Raw genomic sequence first — 23,293 nt, 5'->3', positions numbered from 1 at the left:
CTGTCAGAGTATTTCTCAGATTTGATCCACCATCACTTCCCACATTATCCTCAGCTTAGAGATGTTCCCTCAACAAGTTGGGAATGTGAGGGAGAAAATAGAGGGTAAGAAACACACAGCAAATCGATCTGGTTATTAACATCCATCTACCTTCTCCTCTTTTCATCTTGGTCAGGGGCTTTGTTCTGTCCAATTTCAAATAATTGGAATGGAGAGCAAGACACTAAGGGGTAGGTCCAGCTGTGCCGTAACATCCCATATGATGTCAATGAAGTCTACATAGTTTGCTGGCCAGCTGGTAAGGCTAGATATATCCTTATAGGTTAGTAATGGAATGGTCCCTATGTATCACAATTTGCAACTTGGAAATTGTGTTTATTAGGTAAGAAGCTAATTTAATATTCTGTATCTAGACCCCACAGTAATGTTGCATTGGAATTACATGTAGGTCCAGAATCATAAAACATAAACGCAAAGCATTTATTAGCAACGCATCACCATTTGGCACATCACAAATAGCAAAAGAACAGTATTTGGTTATTGTGATCATTGTCCCTGAATGAACCCGTAATGTAACTCCACAAAGCAAATGGAAACCAAGGTTCGTTAGACCGGTGGGAGCTGTTTAATAGCTCGCAGCATTAGAGAGGTTTCTCAGATTACTACCTACAGTTCATGGGCAGGAGCCAGACAGGTCTGGGTCTTTATCTAGGACTTTATCAATCCTACGACAGTGTGAATCCATTTATTTTTTAAAGAAATCTAATGTTAACACATTAGAGTGATATTTATTCACAGCACTCATAGGCATTTTGGGCCTCATTATGAGTATGGCGGTTTGATAAAAAGGTTGCGATCACGTAATTTTGATTATATATAAATACCTCCGGCACTTATCTTAGGTTATTCATCCACTTCACCTCCAGAAAATGGAGGAACTAGTACCAATGGTAATGCCTCCAAATCCCAAAGCAGTCCTATAACTGAGAATAACAGTCCCTGGAAATCTCGAGGATTTACCTCCTGTTCTGAGGCAGTGAAGTAACTACAAACAAGAGCAAATGTCAACAAATGTGTAAAGTGGTACTCGTCTTGCAGAGACTTTTGCCTCAGAGGAATATTTGTAGGAATGCTGCACTCGTTGAACTAAAAAACAGGTCCTGTATGAGTTGCTGCAGCTGGGGTTATTGCATCTTCATAATCTGATCAAACAAAACACTGGGGCTGCAACCCATCAGGGTGCAGTAGATTACCTCTAGCCCAAATATGAAAAAAGAGTCTTTGACAGTGTGTTTAATATTTGTCTCGTTTACTTTACTGGGCAATTCATTTTTATATTTGTCTCAAGTCATTGAACATCTATCTTATACTGCTGTAATATTGTACCCGTTACTTTTACCTTAAGATTTTTCAAAACTCTAATTGACGTTCTTCCTTCTTGCCTGGTCACATGTCAAATAAAAAACACATTACAAGGCCAAATCCAGAGGTGGGATAGAAAAGGAAGAGTGGTATTGTGTTCGAAAGCTAATGAAAAATAGGGCACTTACTGGTTTACCATCTAATCCAATTGGGCCCTGAAAGAAAGAGAAGAGGCGTGTAAGTACAACTGTATATTCTCCCCAATTAGCTCTTCTCCATTTGTGTGATGGCAAGTGTTTCTACTTATGCATAGTTTAGTTTCAAGAACACTAAATAATGGACATTCAGCTCGGTCTCAGGGATTTATCACAACCATTCACTCTTGAGCTCATATGCCGGCATTCTGTTTTAGGGCAATATCGATCAATCAACCAATTGATTTACAGTGTAGTGTCATTCCCATTTAAAATGAATCTTATTCCAGTACAGAAACATGACAATTTGCAAATACATTTTGAAGGCGAGCAATTAATTAAGCAATAAGCCCCGAACTGGGGGGAGGAGGGCATTCCTACTTCAGGTAATTCCCCGGCGCCCATAGTTAGAGGTCTGAGTGAAGCAAGGCCCTTAACACATGCCTTGGGGCATTACCTGAAATGGTAATGCCCCCCCAGTGAGGGATCATTACTTTTAGTACCCCGACCCGTTAGACCGGGGTACAAATAGTGCCTTTTTTTAGTTGCGGAACAAGTTTGGCAATGAAAAAAGGAAGAAGAAGAAATGATGGCTGCCATGGAATGGGGTGAAGGGACTACACAAAGTCCCTTCTCTGTTTCTATGGCAGCCATCCAAAAAGGCAAATAAAAGTAAACAAGGAAGATGGCCGCCATGGAACAGCGAAAAGTGACTAAATGTAGTCCCTTCGCCCTTTCCCTGGAGGCCACCAAAATGTGATTTAAAAAAAATGAAGATGTGTTCCAAAGGATGGCGAGAAGGGACTACATGTAGTGCCTTCTCCCTTTCTGTGGCGGCCAGTCCGTAAAGGTATGTCGCTACGACCTGTGCGCAAAGGCTTTGTCGAGCTGGTAACGGCCAGGCAAGGGCCAATCAGATCGACTGTTACAATCTGATTGTCCCTCGCCGGGTACTAAGTATATATCAGGCAGAGGATTTCAATCCAATACAGGTTACATCGACATCGAAGACTGGGGCAATTCCAATGTCGTGTGACCCAATGTTCTTGGCACATGCCTTCAGATTAATGAGACATTTTCTGATCACTTTCCTAACAATGCAATTTAAACATCTACACCCATATAAAGATTTGCTATCTGCGTAATGTTGTACTGGATAATGTACCACCATTGAACAAAGGGCAGCAGTAGGCTGAAAAACAGAGATTGCATAAAATGACAAAATGGGGCGGGGAATGGAGACGATGGATATGGTCAGGCAAGTGTGACCTGTGGTGGTTGAATGTGTGGACTTTGTGGGATTAGGGCCAAAAACATATTACGATGATTGCATGCTGGCTTCTACGAGGGATGGGGAATTGGCATATTTCCTTGCCACCTAGACCGGCTGCTGGCATCTAAGTTAACTGGTATCAGAGTAATGAGCAAAGCATTCATTTTTCCAAATCTAAAGGGGAGAAAAACCACACTATGCAATGATCTGCAAAATTATGAAGCTTTGATGGAACATAATAACTCTGGAGGCTTGCCCATGGCTGTATGAGTCCTTGTGCGATTGGGTTGACTGAATTGAGAGTGAGGGAAGCCCCAGGGACTCAGGCAAATCTTCCCAAGCTAAAGGTGAGGGAGGGGCAGCGTGTTGGAACATTGCTGGAGAAAATCAGAAAAGGAAAGATAGGGATTGCCATTTTTTCTTGGTGTCTGCAGATTCATGCCTTCATTAGGGAACCTACACTGTGATGAGGAGGTTAGCAAAGTCAGATTTAGTAAAAAATGTGACAGAGCTAAAGGGAACTCACCGCTAACAACATCAAGCTGAAATCTCATACCATGTTCTTTGCAAGCCAGAATATCCAGGGGATAGGATGAGGGACTCTGGAGGGCTCTGCAATTGTATTTTTCAATGGCTATGATACTCCTTGCCCTGTTTCTAGGAATCCAAGTATACTGGAGTATCTGGCCCAGACCTCGGAAGACCTTGAGCAAACCCTAGGAGAGGGTAGAGCAACCTTCATAACAATGGCATGATACTTTAATGCACACTTAGTGTGCCTCTTAATGGAGAAGAGTAGGGCTCTCTGGTGGGCTTCCCCGAGGGCATTCCCCACCACACAGTTTAATAAGGCAGGTGATACGAGTGGTAGAATGTTAGATGCACTGGCTAGACTAGAGTAGATATGCAGGCCGATTCATGGAATTAATGTGCGCCGAAAAAACGGCGCACGCGTGCGAAAACGTGCGATTCGCAGAGAAATAGCGAAAATCGCAGTGCAAGTGCGATTATCGCACAGAAAACATCGCACATCAATTCATGGAAGTCCGTGCACACGCGAAATGTGGGATGTGCGCTGAGAAAGTGCGCGGCGCACGCTGGCGCACGCTGGCGCACAGGTCATCGAACGCCGTGTGATAAGGCCACAGCGAATTCGCACATAGCGCGGCGAACATAACAAAAGTAGGCGTAACACGGGGTGTCACACGCAGAATGGGGAACAACTTGTGAAAATGTGAGCGTCACGGGGGAAGTACAGGAGGCAAGTGCGCAGAACGCCCACACGCTCCCCTACAACACGTATTCATGGAATCGAATAGGGAAAAACAGCGCACGCCAAAGACACGCACAGGCCCATACATGTCCGCCACACGAAAGCAGGCGGTAGCGTCCCTGCGCAGGAAAAAAATGTGCGCCAAAGTCCTACACGCGCGAGAAGGCCCACACGCGATCGGGCCTGGGGGAGCGTGTGCGTGTATTTCAGGGGTGCACGAGAAGTTTCTCACACGCGATTGGGCTGCGTGCGGGCATTTCGGGGTGCGCGTGGAGTTTCACACACGATTGGGCTGCGTGCGGGTATTTCAGGGGTGCACGTGAAGTTTTACACGCGATCTGGCCTGGGGGAGCGTGTGCGTGTATTACAGGGGTGCGCGTGAAGTTCCACACGCGATTGGCTTGGGCGCGTGTATTTCAGGGGTGCGCGAGAAGTTTCTCGCACGCGATTGGCCTGGGCGCGTGTATTTCAGGGGTGCGCGCGAAGTTTTACACGCGATCTGGCCTGGGGGAGCGTGTGCGTGTATTTCAGGGGTGCGCGTGAAGTTCCACACGCAATTGGCCTGGGCACGTGTATTTCAGGGGTGCGCGAGAAGTTTCTCACACGCGATTGGCCTGGGCGCGTGTATTTCAGGGGCTTGCGGGTGTTTTCACACGTGATCGGGCCTGTGGGAGCGGGGTACGTGTATTCCAGGGGCTCGCGGGTGTTTTAACACACGATCGGGCCTGGGGGAGCGGGGTACGTGTATTTCAGGGGCTCGCGGGTGTTTACACACGCGATCAGGCCTGGGGGAGCGTGTGCGTGTATTTCAGAGGTGCGCGAGAAGTTCCACACGCGATTGGGCTGTGTGCGGGCATTTCAGGGGTGTGCGTGGAGTTTCACACGCGATTGGGCTGCATGCGGGTATTTCAGGGGTGCGCGCGAAGTTTTACACGCGATCTGGCCTGGGGGAGCGTGTGCGTGTATTACAGGGGTGCGCATGAAGTTCCACACGCGATTGGCCTGGGAGCGTGTATTTCAGGGGTGCGCGAGAAGTTTCTCACACGCGATTGGCCTGGGCGCGTGTATTTCAGGGGCTTGCGGGTGTTTTCACACGTGATCGGGCCTGGGGGAGCGGGGTACGTGTATTCCAGGGGCTCGCGGCTGTTTTCACACGCGATCGGGCCTGGGGGAGCGTGCTATGTGTATTTCAGGGGCTTTCGGGTGTTTTCACACGCGATCGGGCCTGGGGGAGCGGGGTACGTGTATTTCAGGGGCTCGCGGGTGTTTTCACACGCGATGGGGCCTGGGGGAGCGGGGTACATGTATTCCAGGGGCTCGCGGGTGTTTTCACACGCGATCGGGCCTGGGGGAGCGTGCTACGTGTATTCCAGGGGTTTGCGTGAAGTTTTTCACGCGATCGGGCCTGGGGGGGAGAAGGGTACCACTCACGGTCTGCCTTGCGTGTAGAAGAACGCGTAGCCAACACCCGCTGTGAAGTAATAGCGTGTGAACCCCAACGGATGGAAAACACACGCACCGCACGAAAAGCATGTACAGAGCAGGGTAAAGGCACGCGGGATCTCGAAGCCCTGCCAGGGCAACGCCTGTGCGCGAAACGCCACAGACGCGCTTACGCTGTAAGGGCCTTTGGTCCAATGAAATCGCGTACGCGTGCTGACACGCTCACGCGCTAAAGCCCTTTCCTCGAATTTCACGCTGACGTGCAGTATTTTCACGTGCTAAATCACTCCGTATCAAGCTGGCCACGCGAAAACACACAGAAGACCACGCTCCTGCCCAGAAGGCCGAATTACTGCCCCCCAGTGCCCCGAGCAGCCTCCCACATGCCATCTGCTGCTGCCTGCCTGCCTGCCTGCTGCCACCGTGCCCTGCCATTTGGTGCCTGCACATCAGCCAACTGCAGGGGTCCAGTTGCTGTGTCCACCCCTGCTAGAACAGAAGACTCCCGACTCGGATAACATCGCTCCACAGCCCAGCCCCAGGACCCAGTTGCCCACCCACTCCTGCCCCTGGGGTTGCCATGTCGGGCACATCAACATCTGGCACCAGTGGCAACCCTCGGCCAGAGGGGCAGAGGGGCACCAGCTTCACTGCCACCGAAGTTGGTGTCCTGGTGGAGCAAGTCCTGGGGCAGTATGATGCCCTCTTCAGATCGTCCCGCGCCAACAAGGAAGGACGGGAGAGGATCTGGGCTGACTGTGTGGTTGCCATCAACGCGGAGGGGGTGCCAACCCGCACCATCCAGAAGGTCAAGAAGCGCTGGGAAGACTTGAGGTCCAGGACCCTCATAAAGGCCCGGCGCCTCGTGGAGGGGGGCCGTGGCCGCATGAGTTCCATCCAGATGAGGGTCCTGGAACGCGTACACCCAGCGCTCCACACCCTGGTCCTTGAGAGGGAGACCCGTCTGGAGTTGAGCGGTAAGTGGCCAAGCATTGCTGTGTGAGACAGGGCATGTTGCAGTGTGCTGGTTGTCTGATACTTGCCTGTATGTGTGACATAGGCCATGGACGCATGTATGTGTGCAGGGACATCATGGTAATGCATGTGCGACCAGTAATGTGTGAACCGCACGGTTGTTGCATGTGTTTAAATGCAACATGGGGAGCCCTATGCAGATTGCACACATGAGAGCATGGCAGTCTCTGTTCCTGGACATGGGTGGGGGTGAGGGATGGGTGCTGATGCCGGGTACATATATGGTATCCATGTCTGTGTGCCTGACCTGCGTGTATGTGACTTGTGAATGCCATGGATGCATGACACATGTCTGTGACAATTTACAGATTCACTGATGCAGCCTACTCATCCTTGTATCCACTGTGATTGGGGTGTACGGGGCCAGATGGATGTGACTTAGGTGAAGTGTGTGCATGTGATAGGCATGACCCATGATGCATGTGAGTACCATTACATTGTATGTTTCGAGAGTCCATTGGACATGTATGGAAATGTCCATGGCATGCACCATGACTGTCACTGTGTGTGTATTGCCTGGACTGACACATGTGTTGTGGAGGGACATGATGGAAGTGTACTTTGACAGTGGCACTCATCTGCTATTGCTTCCTGTCTAGGGGACCATTGTACAGTACCCTGATGCTTGTGTTCTATGCCTCCCTCTACGCAGCGGCTAGTGAAGAAGAGGGCGGAGATGGCACTGTGGAGCAAGGCGGCGGGGATGCCCCCACGGCTGCAGCGGAAGGGGTGTCTGAGCCCCCAGAGGGGCCTGCTATGGCGGAAGGTGGTGAGGAGCCATCCAGGTTGGTGGTTTCCACAGAGGAGGAGGAGGCCGCCACTGAGGCGCACATGGGGCCTGGTGGGGGCATCCCTGCTGGTGCAAGTGGTGCAGTCCAGGGGCAGGGGCAGGGGCAGGAGGCAGCACAGGTCACCGTGGAGGGGCCTGTGTATGTCGCTGTGCCTGACCCTGTGAGTGCACCACCATGCACCAGCAGGGATGCCCCGTCCCAGGCCCATCCGCAGGTAGAGGGGATGTCCATGTCATCTGACTCCCATCCACCTGCGGACGAGGGGACCCCTGGCCGTATGGAGAAGGTCCTGATTGGGGTCGCGATGTGCACGGCTGTGATTCGTGATGCCGTGCGTGCTTCCCAGGAGGAGCACGCACGTCATCACGAAGAGCACCGTGCCGACGTGGCCCAATTGGGATCGTCCATGTTCGGGGGTTTCCTGCATGTGTCGGCCAATCTGGCGGCCCTCTCCTCCTCTGTGGAGACTATACGCCAGTCGTTCTCCTTTCCGTCTTCCAGCCCAGATGCCACCAGGGCCCCCTGTGGACCTGCCCTGACCAATGCAGCCAACTCGGTGGGGATCCCATCCCTGCCACAGTCGGGAGTCAGAGGTCCAGCAGGGGTGGACACCACAGCAACTGTACCCCAGCAGATGGAGGATGTGCCGGCATCATCAGGTAGGGCACGTGCACGACGGCGTCGGTGGATTCCATCAGCCTGGATGCCGTCGTGCTGGCAGAGGCAGTGGCGTCGGAGGCAGCAGCGGAGTCAACGTGGGAGGCATCATGGCTCGGGGCCATCAACATCGGAGGGGCAGGCATCGGCCGGAGGGCAGGAGGACCCAGGACGGGAAGTGTCTTCCGTGTGGCAGCGGTTGGGCCAGCATATAGGTGCAGAGCGGCGGCGGGCGGAAGAGGTGCGGCTCACAATGGTCAGGGCGGAGAACTCCATGCAGAGGGCCCTGAGGCGGGCCGAGTGCCTCGAGGCAATCTGCAGGGGGTTGGAGGAGGAGACGGCGTCGTCCCCGCAGACCCTCGGGGCCATGGAACAGGACCGCCTCCGGGACATCGAACAGGAGTTCGATGATGCCCTGGCCCGGAACACCACGGAGTGAGCTGCTGGACTTGCCCGCCGCCTTTGTATATAGTTATATAGTTAGTGTTAGGTTTCCTTTAATTTTTTTTTTATTTGGTTGCGATTGGACAATGCGCCACATTTTTGTATATAGTTCAGTTTTTAGTTAGTTGTCATAGTTAGGTTTCATTTGGTTGGGCTCATGGACCCGGGATTATCTTGTAAATAGTTCTTCAATGGATTCTTTTATTTTTTGGTTTTTCTTCATCGCCATGGAGCAATGGTTTTTGTTTATCATTTACACTTGGATTACTTTTCTGACTGTGACTTTGGACACCATTCATTTTGATTGTGCTGTTTGTTTTTGATTTTTTTCATAGACATTCATCTTCTTCTGGTTGTTTTGCTTTGTGGTTTTTCTCATTTCATTTCCATTCAAGTTGATTTTCAATACATTTTTATTTTCATCCTTCAATGTGTCGTATCATCTCATTGCTTTCATGCATGTCATGTTGGGTGTTTTAACATTCACTTGCAGCCATTGTGTGTGACAGACATGTGTTCATTTGCATTATTTACATTGGGTGTGTAACATGTAATTGCCTTTGATATGTGGGTGGATGTGATAGTTGGTTGGGCCTTTTGGCAGGGGAGGATGGCCATTACGAACACGTTTGGGGATTGTTGGGACCCAGGTGCAGGGGGGCATGGATGGGACATGGGCGAGGGCCTGGTGGAGGGTGCTGCTGCACTGCTGGGGGGCGGGGGGTGGTGGGGAACATGAGTTGGACATGGGTGGGGGCCTGCTGGCAGGTGCCCCACAGTGCTGGGGGGTGGGGGGGTGGGAGACATGGGTGGGGGCCTGCTGACAGGTGCCCCACAGTGCTGGGGGGTGGAGCGGGTGGGGAACATGAGTTGGATATGGGTGGGGGCCTGCTGGCAGGTGCCCCACAGTGCTGGGGGGTGGGGGGGTGGGAGACATGGGTGAGGGCCTGCTGGCAGGTGCCCCACAGTGCTGGAGGATGGGGGTGGTGGGGAACATGAGTTGGACATGGGTGGGGGCCTGCTGGCAGGTGCCCCACAGTGCTGGGGGGTGGGGTGGTGGGGAACATGAGTTGGACATGGGTGGGGGCCTGCTGGCAGGTGCCCCGCAGTGCTGGGGGGTGGGGGGGATGGGAGACATGGGTGGGGGCCTGGTGGAGGGTGCCCCTGGTGGCTGGGGGTGCAGGGGGACATGCGTTGCTGGGCAGTAGTGCAAGTTGACATGTGGTTTGGCTGGGGGGCATGGCCATGGTGGATGGGGTGCCTGCAGGACATGTGCAGGGTAGGCCCCTGTGGTGTGAGCCACCTGCAGGGGCCGTGGAGGGTGTAGAGGGAACACCTGGGAGGACCCACACGTGCAATTCACGTGTGGTGCTCCCCGCGCACCCCTGTAATACACGCGCCCAGGGCAATCGCGTGTCAAACTTCCCGCGCACACGCACGCAGCCCAATCGCGTGTGAAACTTCCCGTGCACCCCTGTAATACACACGCCCAGGGCAATCGCGTGTGAAACCACCTGCAAGCCCCTGAAATACACGCACGCAGCCCAATCGCGTGTGAAACTTCCCGCGCACCCCTGTAATACACGCGCCCAGGGCAATCGCTTGTGAAACCACCCGCGAGCCCCTGAAATACACGCACGCAGCCCAATCGCGTGTGAAACTTCCCGCGCACCCCTGTAATACACGCGCCCAGGGCAATCGCGTGTGAAACTTCCCGCGCACCCCTGAAATACACGCACGCAGCCCAATCGCGTGTGAAACTTCCCGTGCACCCCTGTAATACATGCGCCCAGGGCAATCGCGTGTGAAACTTCCCGCGCACCCCTGAAATACACGCACGCAGCCCAATCGCGTGTGAAACTTCCCACGCACCCCTGTAATACACGCGCCCAGGACAATCGCATGTGAAACTTCCCGCGCACCCCTGAAATACATGCACGCAGCCCAATCGCGTGTGATACTTCCCGCGCACCCCTGTACGCACCCCTGTAATACACGCGCCCAGGGCAATCGCGTGTGAAACTTCCCGCGCACCCCTGAAATACATGCACGCAGCCCAATCGCGTGTGAAACTTCCCGCGCACCCCTGTAATACACGCGCCCAGGGCAATCGCTTGTGAAACTTCCTGCGCACCCCTGAAATACACGCACGCAGCCCGATCGCGTGTGAAACTTCCCACGCACCCCTGAAATACACGCACATGCTCCCCCAGGCCCGATCGCGTGTGAAACCACCCGCGAGCCCCTGAAATACACGCGCCCAGGCCAATCGCGTGTGGAACTTCTCGCGCACCCCTGAAATACACGCACACGCTCCCCCAGGCCCGATCGCATGTGAAACCACCCGCGAGCCCCCGAAATACACACGCCCAGGCCAATCGCGTGTGAGAAACTTCTCGCGCACCCCTGAAATACACGCACATGCTCCCCCAGGCCAGGTCGTGTGTGAAACTTCTCGCGCACGCATGTTCCCGTCACCCGTAATACGCGTTCCCAGCTTTGCGTTTGCAGGGTCGCTGCGCCACTCTGCGCCACGTCTGCTTTTGGAGGTGGGAATCCATGAATACACTGTGCGCGTAAATTGATTTTATCGCACGCAGCTGGCGCAGACATTCGCATGGGCACGCTGTGCGCCAGCCGCGTGCGGCACTTTTGAGAGGAATTACATGAATCGGCCTAATAGGGTTTAAAGTACAGTTCCCCGTCTGGCTTGCTAAACCGGCATTCAGTAAATTCCCCAAATCCAGGGTCATCAAACACTGGCCAGACACACCAGATTTGCCAAAACACATGTAACTCTGAACAACTGACCTGCAGACATTCGCTTCTGGTTCGATGCAGAGAATGGGATAGGCAGTAGGTCAGGTGGATGTGGCAGCAAGGCGATCGAGGCACAATGGCAGCTGAGGCAACGATGGAGAGAGGCAGAGCAGCAGAACAGCTAGATTTGTGGCGTAATCGGAGCGACAGGTGAGGGCCTGGCTTTGGGATGTCCCAGGGATGAGTAAGGAGGTTATAAGATGAGCCCCCCAAACACTGGTGAAAAGGGGAAAGAGGAGCAAGATGAGGAGTGAGAGGGTATGGGGAACAGAGCCCCACATCAATGTGGGAAGAACCAGGAGGGAAAGTCGCCAATTCAGGAAAACCAAATTGATGAAGGAAGAAGAAAAGATTCAGTTGGTAGGTTGGATTCAGTGAAAGAGGAATTGGAGGAGGGCAGGTTCAGGCTAAGCACATAATTCCATGAGAACTCCGTACCTAAATAGTAGGTATTCAGAAATGGTGACTGATTAGCTATATAATTCCTCCCTGTTGTGTTTAGCAGTCAGAGATGTGAAAATGATATATCATAGGCAGATTTACCTTTCTGTATCAGGATAACAAGTGTTAGGAGCTTTCCTACCACATGCAAGGACACCTAGGGCTGTTCGATAAACAGAGGCGTATGAAATGGGTGCAAACAAACTCCCAGGGATTTCACACTTACTGTATTAGACTGTTTTACAATTATGAAAATATTAGTCAGGATAGGGCCAGATTGGCTACAAATATATAATTACCTTTGCAGAACAACTTATGCAACAGTCCATCCACATATCTGTAAGCAGGGGTAGTAGTGGTAATGGCAAAGGGATTGGTATGATATGTGATACTCTGGTCACTTCTTCCCTTTCCATTACGCTGGGGTGGTGAGGTCGCTAACCGATAGTAGTCCGTCTAGGGGTGGTAACAAGCGGGAGAGAAACTCTTCTCCTGGGGAACAGGATGTGAGTCTGGGTTGAGGCTTCAAAACACCCCAACCCCAGAGGCCAATAATAACACCATATACTTCTAGGGTAAGAATTCTCGTCCCATGAGGGACCCTAATCACTCTTTCACCCTTGAAACCCCAAAGTTTATAAGATCGATGAAGAGCTCTTCCAAAAGTGCCACTGTATACTTTTGCCATATCCTTTCTTCTAAGTCTGTTGCTCATAATGTTGTTAGGAATCGTAAGCTAGAACGGTTAGCTAATTCTAGCCTTTTTGTTAACAGTGCTTTGTGAACATGGAACACAATGGACTGCAAAGAAGAGTAGTGACAAAACAACTCAGTTACTGAATATAGAAAAAGCTGAGATGATGAAGAGCATGAAGCCAGTACAGGGAAGCGTGAACAGGGCTTTGAAAGGGTCTGTCAATTCAAACAACGTTACGCAGGGGAGACCCAAGCTACAGAGAATGGACAAAAGTGTGAAGCAGAAAGAGAAGAGAGAGTGCAGCATGTGGATGCAGCCATCCAAAGGGTTCAAACCTGGGAGCAGGAGACACGAATCCATGAGAACCATGCAGAGAAACTGTTGGCCCAACAACTCAGCTCCGGAACCTGTGACGCCGAGCTGGGGAAGTCTCAGTCCTTGAGAGAGTTGGAAGAAGAGGTTGTTCTTCATCATCCTCTGACCCTTCAGGCAATGGCCTGTGCGGTTCTGGTAAACTGGAAGCTGTGATACAACCAGACGGAGAAGCAGGCGACCGAAGAGGACGCATCAAAAACCTGGAAAACCTTTGCAGGGCTTCAGGAGACTACAGCAAGGCTCGTCTCTAAGGCTGAGAAGAGGAAGAGAGTGACACCCGAGAAGTGTCATGCGAGGCAGTTGGGAAGAGGTGGTGGCACGACTTGTGGTGCATGGACCGTTTGGTCTGACAACAGTGCTGAGAATGCCTACCGTAGCCTACAGTAGAGTCACGTAGGTGACTATCAGGAGAGAGTGAGAGAACGTGGAGGAGGTGTAACCTGTCACAGCAGTACCAAGGGGTCTGACAGCTATGCTTAGGTGGCCCACAACAACACAAAGGTGGAGAGAGGTGAAACGCGGTAGGACTACTAAAGGAAGAAGTTGTACTAAGAAGTGTGGAACCGTGACCCCTGGCGAAACTGGTGAAGAGTTTCCCTGGAGAAGGTAAACGTACACGCACAAGTCTGGGAGGGGGCTGTGAAATTATGAGACAGTGAACCATAAAGAAATAGAGAAAACCATAAATCATTTTGTGATGTAGGTTTCAGGCCAGTTCCACAAAAGTGTGGTATTGGAGAATCGAGAGGGATTCCAGGAACATCTTCATCATCCCTGTGGGGGTGGATCAAGAATTTTGAAAAACCTTGAGATTGTTCAAACCTCCCTAAGGGAGCTACGCACCTTATTTAGAACTGTAAAAGATACCGGAGAACCAGCTAGGAGAATGGAGTCCTTCTCGTAGCTCGACGAGAACTTTGTGTGGCTGTTAATTTTCTGTTGGGTTATGGAGAACCCAGAACATTTATTGAACTTTTGCTTTGAACAACCTGAGAGGCGTTTGGACGCTTTGCATCCAGGAGAAAGGAGTCATTCTCCTGGATTATGAACAGTAGCTGGGCTTTATGGTGTTTTGTTGTAGTGACAGGGATAGAGTAGGATCCTTTGTGACTGAGGCAGTGCCTTTATGTTTTGACTCACGCAAACTTCCTGACAGGCACCCACGTTTCTTTAATTTAGGTAGGGAAATCCCCTTAGAGTTAGGGATAGATAGGCTTGGTTTATCATTTAATAAAAATCTATAGCAACCACTATGGCACCACTTGGTCAGTCTCTTCATACCTTGTCTCCACAGATACCAAAGCAAAAGCAGCCAAGATAGTATCAGCTAGGCACCTAGCTTGGCGAGGGTGAGGCCCTGCAAGTAACATAAGAGGTGACATGAGATACAAAGCCCTTATATAGTTGCTGTCAGAGAAATTAAAGCAGAGGGTAGGCACAGCCTTTTTGAAGCAATGGACTCCTGGGACACAAAGTGCTTCTGGGCCATTGTTGGTGCAGGTGATTTAGTCCCCTAAATTGACCTTCGATATAACACCTGTAGGTAGGCCTTTAATGTTCCTTTGTGACAGGATACTGTCAGGTAATGGAGGCAGAGTCAGAGGATATTATGCCATGGAAAGACGCAGTGCAGGTGACGTTGTCTCTGGGAAAAGTGGATCAGGCCCTATTGGAAAAGAATCGAGGAGCGTTTCCAGTGCCAGATGTCTTGCCTATAGACCTATACAAGAGCGATAGTGAACTGTGGGTATGACCCTGACAAATACTCAATGCTGTGTCAGAACCGGGCAGGTCCCAGAAAGGTGCCCTAGTGCCAATTTTCTTAAAAAAGTTAAATGCATGGACCCAGCTTGCAATCACCCAATACCGCTGACAAACACCACATCTTAAATGTATGACAGGATTCTCCTTGAACGTTTCCATTAATGGGAGAAGGGTTGCCATCTCACCAAGCAGGACTTAAAGGAGGGATGAAAGAGTCATGTGCTGCTTGTTGTTGCATATTACTCCAAGAACGTTTCAGTCATGGAGGGCTTCCTCTATCTAGCATTCTAAAACTTTGATATGGTGGCTAGACCAGCACTGCGGCAGGTAATTGCCCAGGAGAAGATGTTGAACATGTGCCAAGCCGTGGTTAAGGGACTATCCACTAAGAATAAAGCATTGGTTAAGTTTGTCGATGTTGGCAAACAATGGTCCGCTGTCTGGCAAGGGGGGAGCACAGGAGATTTCAGTTTCAGGGGAAAAATGTGGAAGCGATCTCCGGATCTCCAAAAAGAATGTCCAGAAGAGGTGGCCGACCGAGCTTGTTGAGTAATGATCTTGCAGCAAAAAGGCATTTGACTCAAGAATTACCAGCACAGAATCTGAAGTGAAATGTTCTATATGTGCATATATTTTTGCTCTAATGCATTATAATGAAACATGGTTTGATTTGATGTATTGTACATCCTCCCCAGTGTTTATTTAGCAAAGGTTGCACCGGCGAATTGTAGTAAAACAGAATGTATTTTGGTAGAGGCCGCAAACTGGAGTCTCAGTCTTTAAATGATATCCAAACACTTAAAGATTTACTTCAGAACAAAATATATTTACATACTAGAGATCCCTAACAAAGTAAGAACACACAGTATTTGTAGGGTTTGCTCTAAAAGAATGGAAAATGTACAGGAGTGCTGAATACATTCAATAACCTTGACAGTTAAAATTCTGGAGATTAGTTTGCATTCCAGCCGAAGGCCATGTAAGGCGCCTCTGCCATGGTTCCCTCTAGGCTCAAGTCGTGGGTACACGCGGGGGGGCGGAGTCCACCCACTTTATTCAAAGGGTGGGGATTCAGTCCCCCCTAACTAAAAGAGAAACATTGGACGTCCTCTTTGAATTTAGGAATTAAAGCCGCCCTCAGGGATGAAACTGGTAATCATCAGGTTTGTAGGCTGGACACTTCACCACTGCAGGACATGACCTGATGAAAAATAAAAAAACAACTAAAGGTGAAATATCCCATTTCGTTACTGCAAGTCCCAGGAAAAACATTTGTATTGGTTCTTGGAGTTTAAAACATGCACACCTTTTAACGTTTTCAAAAACACTATTAGAGGAAAATATCCTGTCTTGGTTTTGTGTTTGTGTTGATTTTATGGAAGGCAAATGCCATTCGTCCTGTTCAATTTCGGTGGTTATGCAAAACCAATTTAAGGAAAGGTGCATATTTCGCCTTGATATGCTAATTTCTGGCGACGTCACATCCCATTGCGTTTGTTGATGAGCCCCCCCACTTTAATTTTTAGGACTTGACCCCACTTAAGACACACATGGGCCTCATTTTGGGCTTGGGGGTGTGGTAATAAAGTTGTGTTAACCAAATTAGTACCACTTTAAACACACTGAGAAAATTCTGAGTTTGGCGATATTTGGAGAGAAAAGCTCCATATAACCACCAAAAAGTGAAAGATTTGCCGCAGTTGAAATTACCCTCCATGGTCAATTTTGCGAATACACAACAGAATCCTAAGGACTCTATGGATGGGGAATAACTGCATTACTGCAATTTATAATTTGGCAGATTTACCACCAAACCGACTTGCGGTAATGGTAAACGAGTTTAGTGTTATTTCAGCCAAAATACCTCTAAACTCGTAATTAGTCCCTCAGTTACTGCACTAACAGCATTTTTCATTCCACTAATCATCGATTATCAAATCAAGTAGTGAATACCAATCGCTGATACCAGGAGCGTGCAGTCAGAGGGTCTTTTAGGACCGTGTGACTGGAGCCGAGCGACAGGAAATGGCAGCAGTGCCGAATTATGGACCTCTCTGGCTGCGGATCAAGCACAAGCGTAGGTTGCATAGTTTTGCAAATCTGGCCATGCCGCTTAGCAATGGAAGAATCCCATGACTTCTCTGGGAGGCGGACGCCGCTCTCTGTATCTTCTCGCAAATGACACAATGGAAAATTGAATAGACCAAAATAAAGTGCTGGTTCCTCCGGATGAAGGCACGATCATCAAGGTGGCAGTCAGTGATCTGTTCATTAAAAGCAAATGGCGGTACCTCATAGCCACCTACATAAAAAGGTGACGTCAATGGCGAAGACCAAACTTGCATAGACTCTACATTTACAAAAGCTTTTTTAAAATGGAAAGCCGATTGAAAAACGATTTGTAAATCAGGCCCGATGAATTTTTCTGATTTTCCCCACTTAAAAACAAAACATTTGCCATGATTCGCAAAGCCTTTTTCTGGTAGAAAACGCATTTTGTCAGGTGCAAATTGCGCCTAGTTCACAAAACTGTCAAAAAGGCTATTTCAGTCAGATGCAATGAAACAATGGTTACCCGTTGTTCAATGAATGGGGGGAGGTGTACCTTCAGCCACAACCACCTTACAATTGCAAACTGGACAAATACCAACGGATGGGCACAAAAAAGATGGCCGCACCATGGTGCAAGCCGTGCCCCTCAAAAAGGGAACCTGCTCCTGTGGCAGGCACTCTGCTTCTGTTGCAGACTGAAACAAGTTCAACTTTTTAAAAACTTTTTTTCCTTGAAAATGTTTGACTTTCCCAAAGGTTTGACATCACTTTGAGGTAAAAAAATATTTAACACATTTTTTGTAACTTCAGAGCAAGGATAGTACTTCCACAGGGCAAGCCACAATGCCCCAGTTTGAAAATATCTGTGTAGCAATGTGTTGCAGGTGTCATAAAAACACAAAGCATAAACTATTGGCCTCTCTGGACTGGCGGGAGGTAGCTGGCTTTGAAGGAGGGATTTAAAAGTTGCCTTTCTAGGGGTGGCCGTGCGTATGGGAGCCTGGGGCAAGTTAAAGGGAATGAGGAGATTTGATTTTATAAAAAGGCCTTTCTAACTTTTGGATTGATGCTGTTCGTATGCCTCAATCTTCAAAAGGAATTTTTAACAAAAGGAACCGAACACATGCCGTTTTTATTTTTTAAGTAAATGGTGGTCAAATGGCAGATGAGCTGGGCTTCCTGCGAGAATGTCCTGTCAGAAATATCTTGTCTCTATGCTCCTCACAGAAACCGCGAATCCCACAGCCTGGGCAGAGTGCATATGAGCAATAGGTCTCTGGCTTTCAGCTCCTGCCTCTTTGAAGTGCAATTTTAAAAGGCATCATTAGCTACAAAGATGCTTTGGAGCAGGCTACACATACTCTGGATAGCGAGATGTTTCAGACACGATAGACATGAGCAAAAGACGAATTCACACATTTCTCTCTTTAGTGGAAGTTCCAAAGACAGCCAAATCTTGGTGTTTTTAGCCCTGGCTTGATCCAGGAGCAGTTGGGGGACGCCGGTGCTGCATTCCCTTTCTTTGTTGTGCACAAGATAGAAGTCCTTACATGTGTTGAGCAATAAAAACCACCTTTTCATGAAAGTCGATGATTGTGGTAGTCGGGTCTGGCCGGGCCCAGAGTATTGCTCATTTTGCTCTATTTGTTACTGAACCAGAACTTCCTCTGGTTTGAAATGATCTTTTAAATAGATCCTAGATCAAGAGAAACAGAGACTTGCAGTGGTGGGGTCATCGCTGCAATACCTCATCATATTTGCACACACATAATGACTATGGGGTCATTTAAAGCATGTCCTACTCAGCTTAATGATGAAAACGGGTTGTATTGTCATATTGTTTTTTGACAACTATTTTTGGTCAGGTAAGGTTCACCGTCTGAGGATAGGCACAATCACCAGCAGGCCATGACAAGTATATTGCAAGCACTGCTGCATAAGTATCTAAGAGAATAATAAACAAATACACCATTTGCTTATCAAATGGTGACATAATTAGGAATTCATCCATCTAGCAACAAGAGGCTCAATATCATCTTTGCTATCCCAAAGAACTAACAGCAGATGCCACAAACTACAAGATGCTTTAAATATTATCTGTACCAACATGAAATGCTCCCATATTGTCAATAAATGTTGAAAAGAACAGCATTTCATGTGAATATGTATCCATTGATACAACGAATATGTCAGCATGCTACACCCACAGCATTCCACACCGCGCCACTATTTGATCTCTCCCTCCCCTGCACTTTTGCCTATCGTACTTGCACGAACTGAATAACACAAAGCCTAGTAAGATTGCTTGTTTTGTCCTCCCTCTGTCTTCCCTCCCTTGTCTTGTCGCGCCTAGAAACACTTGTGTACATGTGCGTTATAAATGGCTTATCATATCATATCATTTACACTGCACACCACTGGCCAGTCTACCCTCACTCTGTCACTTTACAAGCCCGGATCTGGCCTGTCTTTGTCATCTTACTTTCCATCTGCCAGTTTGGTGTGACCCACTAGGGCCTGGAAGTAGGCGCTTCTTCTATGTTTGCCACTGGTCTGTTGGCTAGTAAGTTCTTTTCATTGCAAACTTTCTTTGGGGAGGGGTGGTGCTGCAAGAATTAGATTTAGGGATACCTTTTGAAATTTTTTAACTAAAGCTGATGAGGCAATGCAATATGTGAGTTACTCAACAGTTGTGAACTCTGGATTTCAGGCATCACACACAAGCCCTTTTGAAGACTTCCTGTCAGACCTCAGAATACCAAACAACTTGGCGTACAGCTGGGGGCACTCTCTGGAACGTTCAGGCCCATGTCCTGTAGCCTCGAAGGGATGAGACGGTCACTCATCAGTGCCTCTTAAGATCAGACTACCGTTCCTGATTGCTAATATTTTCTCATGATTCTCTGGGAGAAGGTTCTTCAAGTGTCCAGAGAAAACTGCACGACTATATTGTATGTGAGTTAATAACTCACCTGATACTTCAACATTGAGGGAGGTCTGAAACCTTTATTTTTCCAGAGGTTTTAGACTACAACACAAAAAGACCCAGACAGCACAATTAATGCCAGGTATCTTGAGAGGCATAGTTCACGACATCCGTAGGGCTGCTAGAAGAACAGTGCAGTTGTTTTGGAAATTGTGAATAAGCAGTGTAATAGGGTGATAACTTAATGGGGTAAATACATGCTTTTTTCAGGCTTTAAAAGTCTCAGGTATTTCTGAAAGAGCCCGAAGAAGGGACACATGCTATCCTTCAAGCTTTCAGAGATATGCATGCTCAACCTCAATACAAGTATCATCCTATCACGATTGCTTACTGAGTAAAAAATCAGCAGACTGCCTTGATAATGTACAAGAACAAAAAAAGCAGCCATTCCGCTCCAATGTTGTGATTAAACTTTGAACATTACACTGCAAGTCACATTGCATTTTACCACTCCATCAACGAGTGTGCTGCCGCTTGCATGCCAGGAAACGACATATAGTATGTGGATGGAGATGTTATGGTCACCTATGATCTAATTCCTAATGTATGCCATTAGAAAATTGGACAGGGCATTTCTCATTAATCTGAAGGCCTGTATCAAGGTCTTTGGGTTCCATGACACTATCCTATCCACTTCTAAGACTTACAGTGCATTAAAGGCTACCTTCACAGGTGCACTACTAAAAATAAAATAAGGTGGCGGTGGTCTTCATATGTGCAGTAACTTTTGCCGTCATTGTTCTTAAGATGCAACTACATTGCCTTTCCTTTGGAGCATATTCTAACCGGAGAACCTGGAAGGGTGCAAACATGGATAGGTGTATTTTCTACAAAAAGAACCAAAGGGTAAAATGGCACCCAAAAAGTGGTATATCTAATATCCAATGTTCATACGTAAACATTACAAGAGATTATTACTATTCTCTAAAACCTCGGGTTTTAGAGAATAGTAACAATATCTTGAAATAAGAAAAACAATTCCACTGTGAAGAATCACACAGAGTTTTGGTATAGATAGTAGAAAAGTCAACCCACATTTCTGTATTCCTTGTGTTCTGTTGTACATATGTTTTATATGTTTTTTATCTAGTTTCATGTAATGTGATCATTTTATAAGTGCTAAAATGTCTATCTGTTTAATAAAAATTGTAATTTGTATGCATTGACATTGGATGTTAGATATACCACTTTTTGTGTGCCATTCTACCCTTTGGTTTAGACATTTTTGAGTACATCTTCTTTTTGTAGAAAATATATCTTATCCGTGTGGTACGACGAGTACGACCCCCATAGCATGGTACAATGTAATATCAATGTGAAATGCTTTTTGGGTCAAATGTTCAGAATGAAAGAAATCTGTACACGTTCTTCAGATGCAGCCTCAACACACAGGCACTGGCTGTTGCTCTAGTTGTAAGTAGTGTGATCACAAAACTATCATACAATAGATTGCGTTTCTCTTGTGGATCATTGTAACAACTGGGATGATTCCTAAAAAGATCTGATTTCCACACTGTGCTATGGCGGTGCTTCAGTTTGACCCATTGGGGGTAAGGGAAAGGACTCTCAAGCGCAGAGGTCTGCAACATGCATCAATCCAGATGTTTTGGACTACAACTCCCACGAACCTTCGCCATTGACCAGGATGGCTAGGACTGGTGGGAGTAATAGTCCAATACATCTGGCAAGCAAAGGTTTGCTGGACCCTGGTCTAGGGGATGGCCTTGTCCTGAACTGGTTGAAGAAATCCACAGTCCTTCCATCCGATCGCTCTTATCCACAGTATAATCAGTATCAACTCAGAAAGGCCTGCATTCTGATTCTCCTAGGGCTTATATAAAAACAACTAAACCCTTTAAGAACATGTGCATCAGAGACTGTGTTAATGGGGGGTATCATGATGGAATTACACAGCTCTGTTTGAAATCCCAAGAAGGTTTTCTAACGCTGGTCTGTGTAAATATCATTAGATCCCGACCATGCGCTATTAAGGATTGGAGCTTTGACACTGGTATAGTGGATCACCTCAAGATCACACTCTAAACACATTAAGAGACATGAACATTGGAAGTATGGAGTGTCAGAACATTTAAAGGCGACATTGTGGTACTGGAATCGACGGGGGTAGCAAGTTTGGTTTTATAGTGAATCTTGCACTGTTGCCCAATTCTGACATAGCTTTGCTGTTACTCTTTGTCCCATATCTGGGTGGGCCAAACTGCATTAGTGTGAGCATGTGGATGGGGGCAATGGTAGCTAGATGGCCTTAAGTGGCAAGTTAGGTCTATCCAAAGCTGCAAGCCTATATTAAGTTGCTATTTGATGAGGTCCGAGAACGGCTTCCAACTCAGTAACCACGTACTAATGCTGATATTCTGGTTTCTACGTTACCCCAAATTGCCCTATTATGGTGTTCCATTTCATTCCTCTGGCGCAATCGATGTGCTTCCCTGTCCTCAGTGAACCCCAGTTTGCAGCAGATCATGACCACAATTGAGAATGTTTTTCATTGGAACACTAGTGCGGACCCGGCAGAGATCTTGAAATGATTTCCACAAAGAAGCAAACGTGGAAACATTCAGAGGGAAGTGTCTTGTTCTCTGGCTTGTTTTGAAGAGAGACTGGGAAACAGAGGGCTGGTCTCTGTAACTTGCTTGCTTATAACTTCATGTGACATAATGCATTATACTGCTCTTCCCCATACATTGCAATACATCATTTCAAAGCTGTAAGGACACCATGGGGTCTCCAGATGACCATAGCTACTAAAATGTATAGATGTTATGATGCCTATGCGTATATTTCCTTAGCTAACATAACCACAAAAAGAGGCTTTTCTCCTGTTTAGTTTCTTGAAACAAATCATGAAAATGTGTTTTGAGTGAATGAGCTATCGAAAACAAACGGAATTAAATTGGAATGAAATCTGTGTTTTGTTTGGTCCCATCCAGGCAATGCTTTGTCTCTGGCTTCTACAGACTCAACAAAACAGACTAAACTACCAGGCTTTATTGCAGCCATTATTGTCTCGGGAGGATAGCTCATGGGCAAAGTGCTCTCCTTGGAACCACAGGTTCGATCCCCGGGTCCGCTCTTAGAAACCTCTGGGTATTAAGCGCATTATAAATAACCAATCATAATCAACCAAAAAGATTCAATGAATGTTGCTTTGTGGGTTGTCCAGTTTCCCCTGTGTCAGGGCTTCCCACATGCACGACCTGACCTGATGACAACAGGGTGGCTCTGTGTCCTTGCGTGGCACACATAGGAGGAACAGAGACATACCATGGGACATGCCTCTCTGGGCAGCTGGTTCCGCTGCCCATGTCCTTCATGTTTCTTCTCCCATGCCACTAGAACACAACAGGGTGGAGGTTAGGTGCTGTGACCATAATTACCCATGCCCTTGTCCTTTAAGTAAATTGGAATTTTGGACACATCTTTTAAGACTATAGACCAATGGTGTGCTATTTTGTGTGTACAATAAGAAATATTAGCCAAGTACTCCTTAGATTGGTTTGTCAGCTGCAGCAAAGACACACGCATCGCTCCAGGGGTGTACCCCAAACCTGCTGAAGAATGAAAACCTGGATCCCATAAATGGCACTTCACTTTCGGATCCATGCCCAAGCAGAAAAGTGGAATCAGTGTTCTGGGGGTGCACCATTCTGCACCCTGAAATACCA

At 48.0% G+C, this 23,293-nt stretch overlaps 1 protein-coding gene across 4 annotated transcripts in view; it reads right to left on the bottom strand.

Moving 5' to 3' along the window:
- The window catches only part of LOC138472494 (collagen alpha-1(XIII) chain-like), a 393,813-nt gene that overhangs the window by 334,973 nt on the left and 35,547 nt on the right, over nucleotides 1-23,293 (bottom strand). For all 4 annotated transcript variants that reach the window (XM_069610705.1, XM_069610706.1, XM_069610707.1 and 1 more), the window contains exon 3: nucleotides 1,551-1,577. In XM_069610705.1, the coding sequence (XP_069466806.1) occupies nucleotides 1,551-1,577 (27 nt within the window). The remainder of the gene's footprint in view (nucleotides 1-1,550; nucleotides 1,578-23,293) is intronic.

Source organism: Ambystoma mexicanum, chromosome 8, assembly GCF_040938575.1.
Source record: "Ambystoma mexicanum isolate Mex_15411 chromosome 8, UKY_AmexF1_1, whole genome shotgun sequence".
Classification (NCBI taxonomy): domain Eukaryota; kingdom Metazoa; phylum Chordata; class Amphibia; order Caudata; family Ambystomatidae; genus Ambystoma; species Ambystoma mexicanum.
The sequence above is the reverse complement of the archived record's forward strand: the minus strand, read 5'-3'. Positions and strand labels throughout refer to the sequence as shown.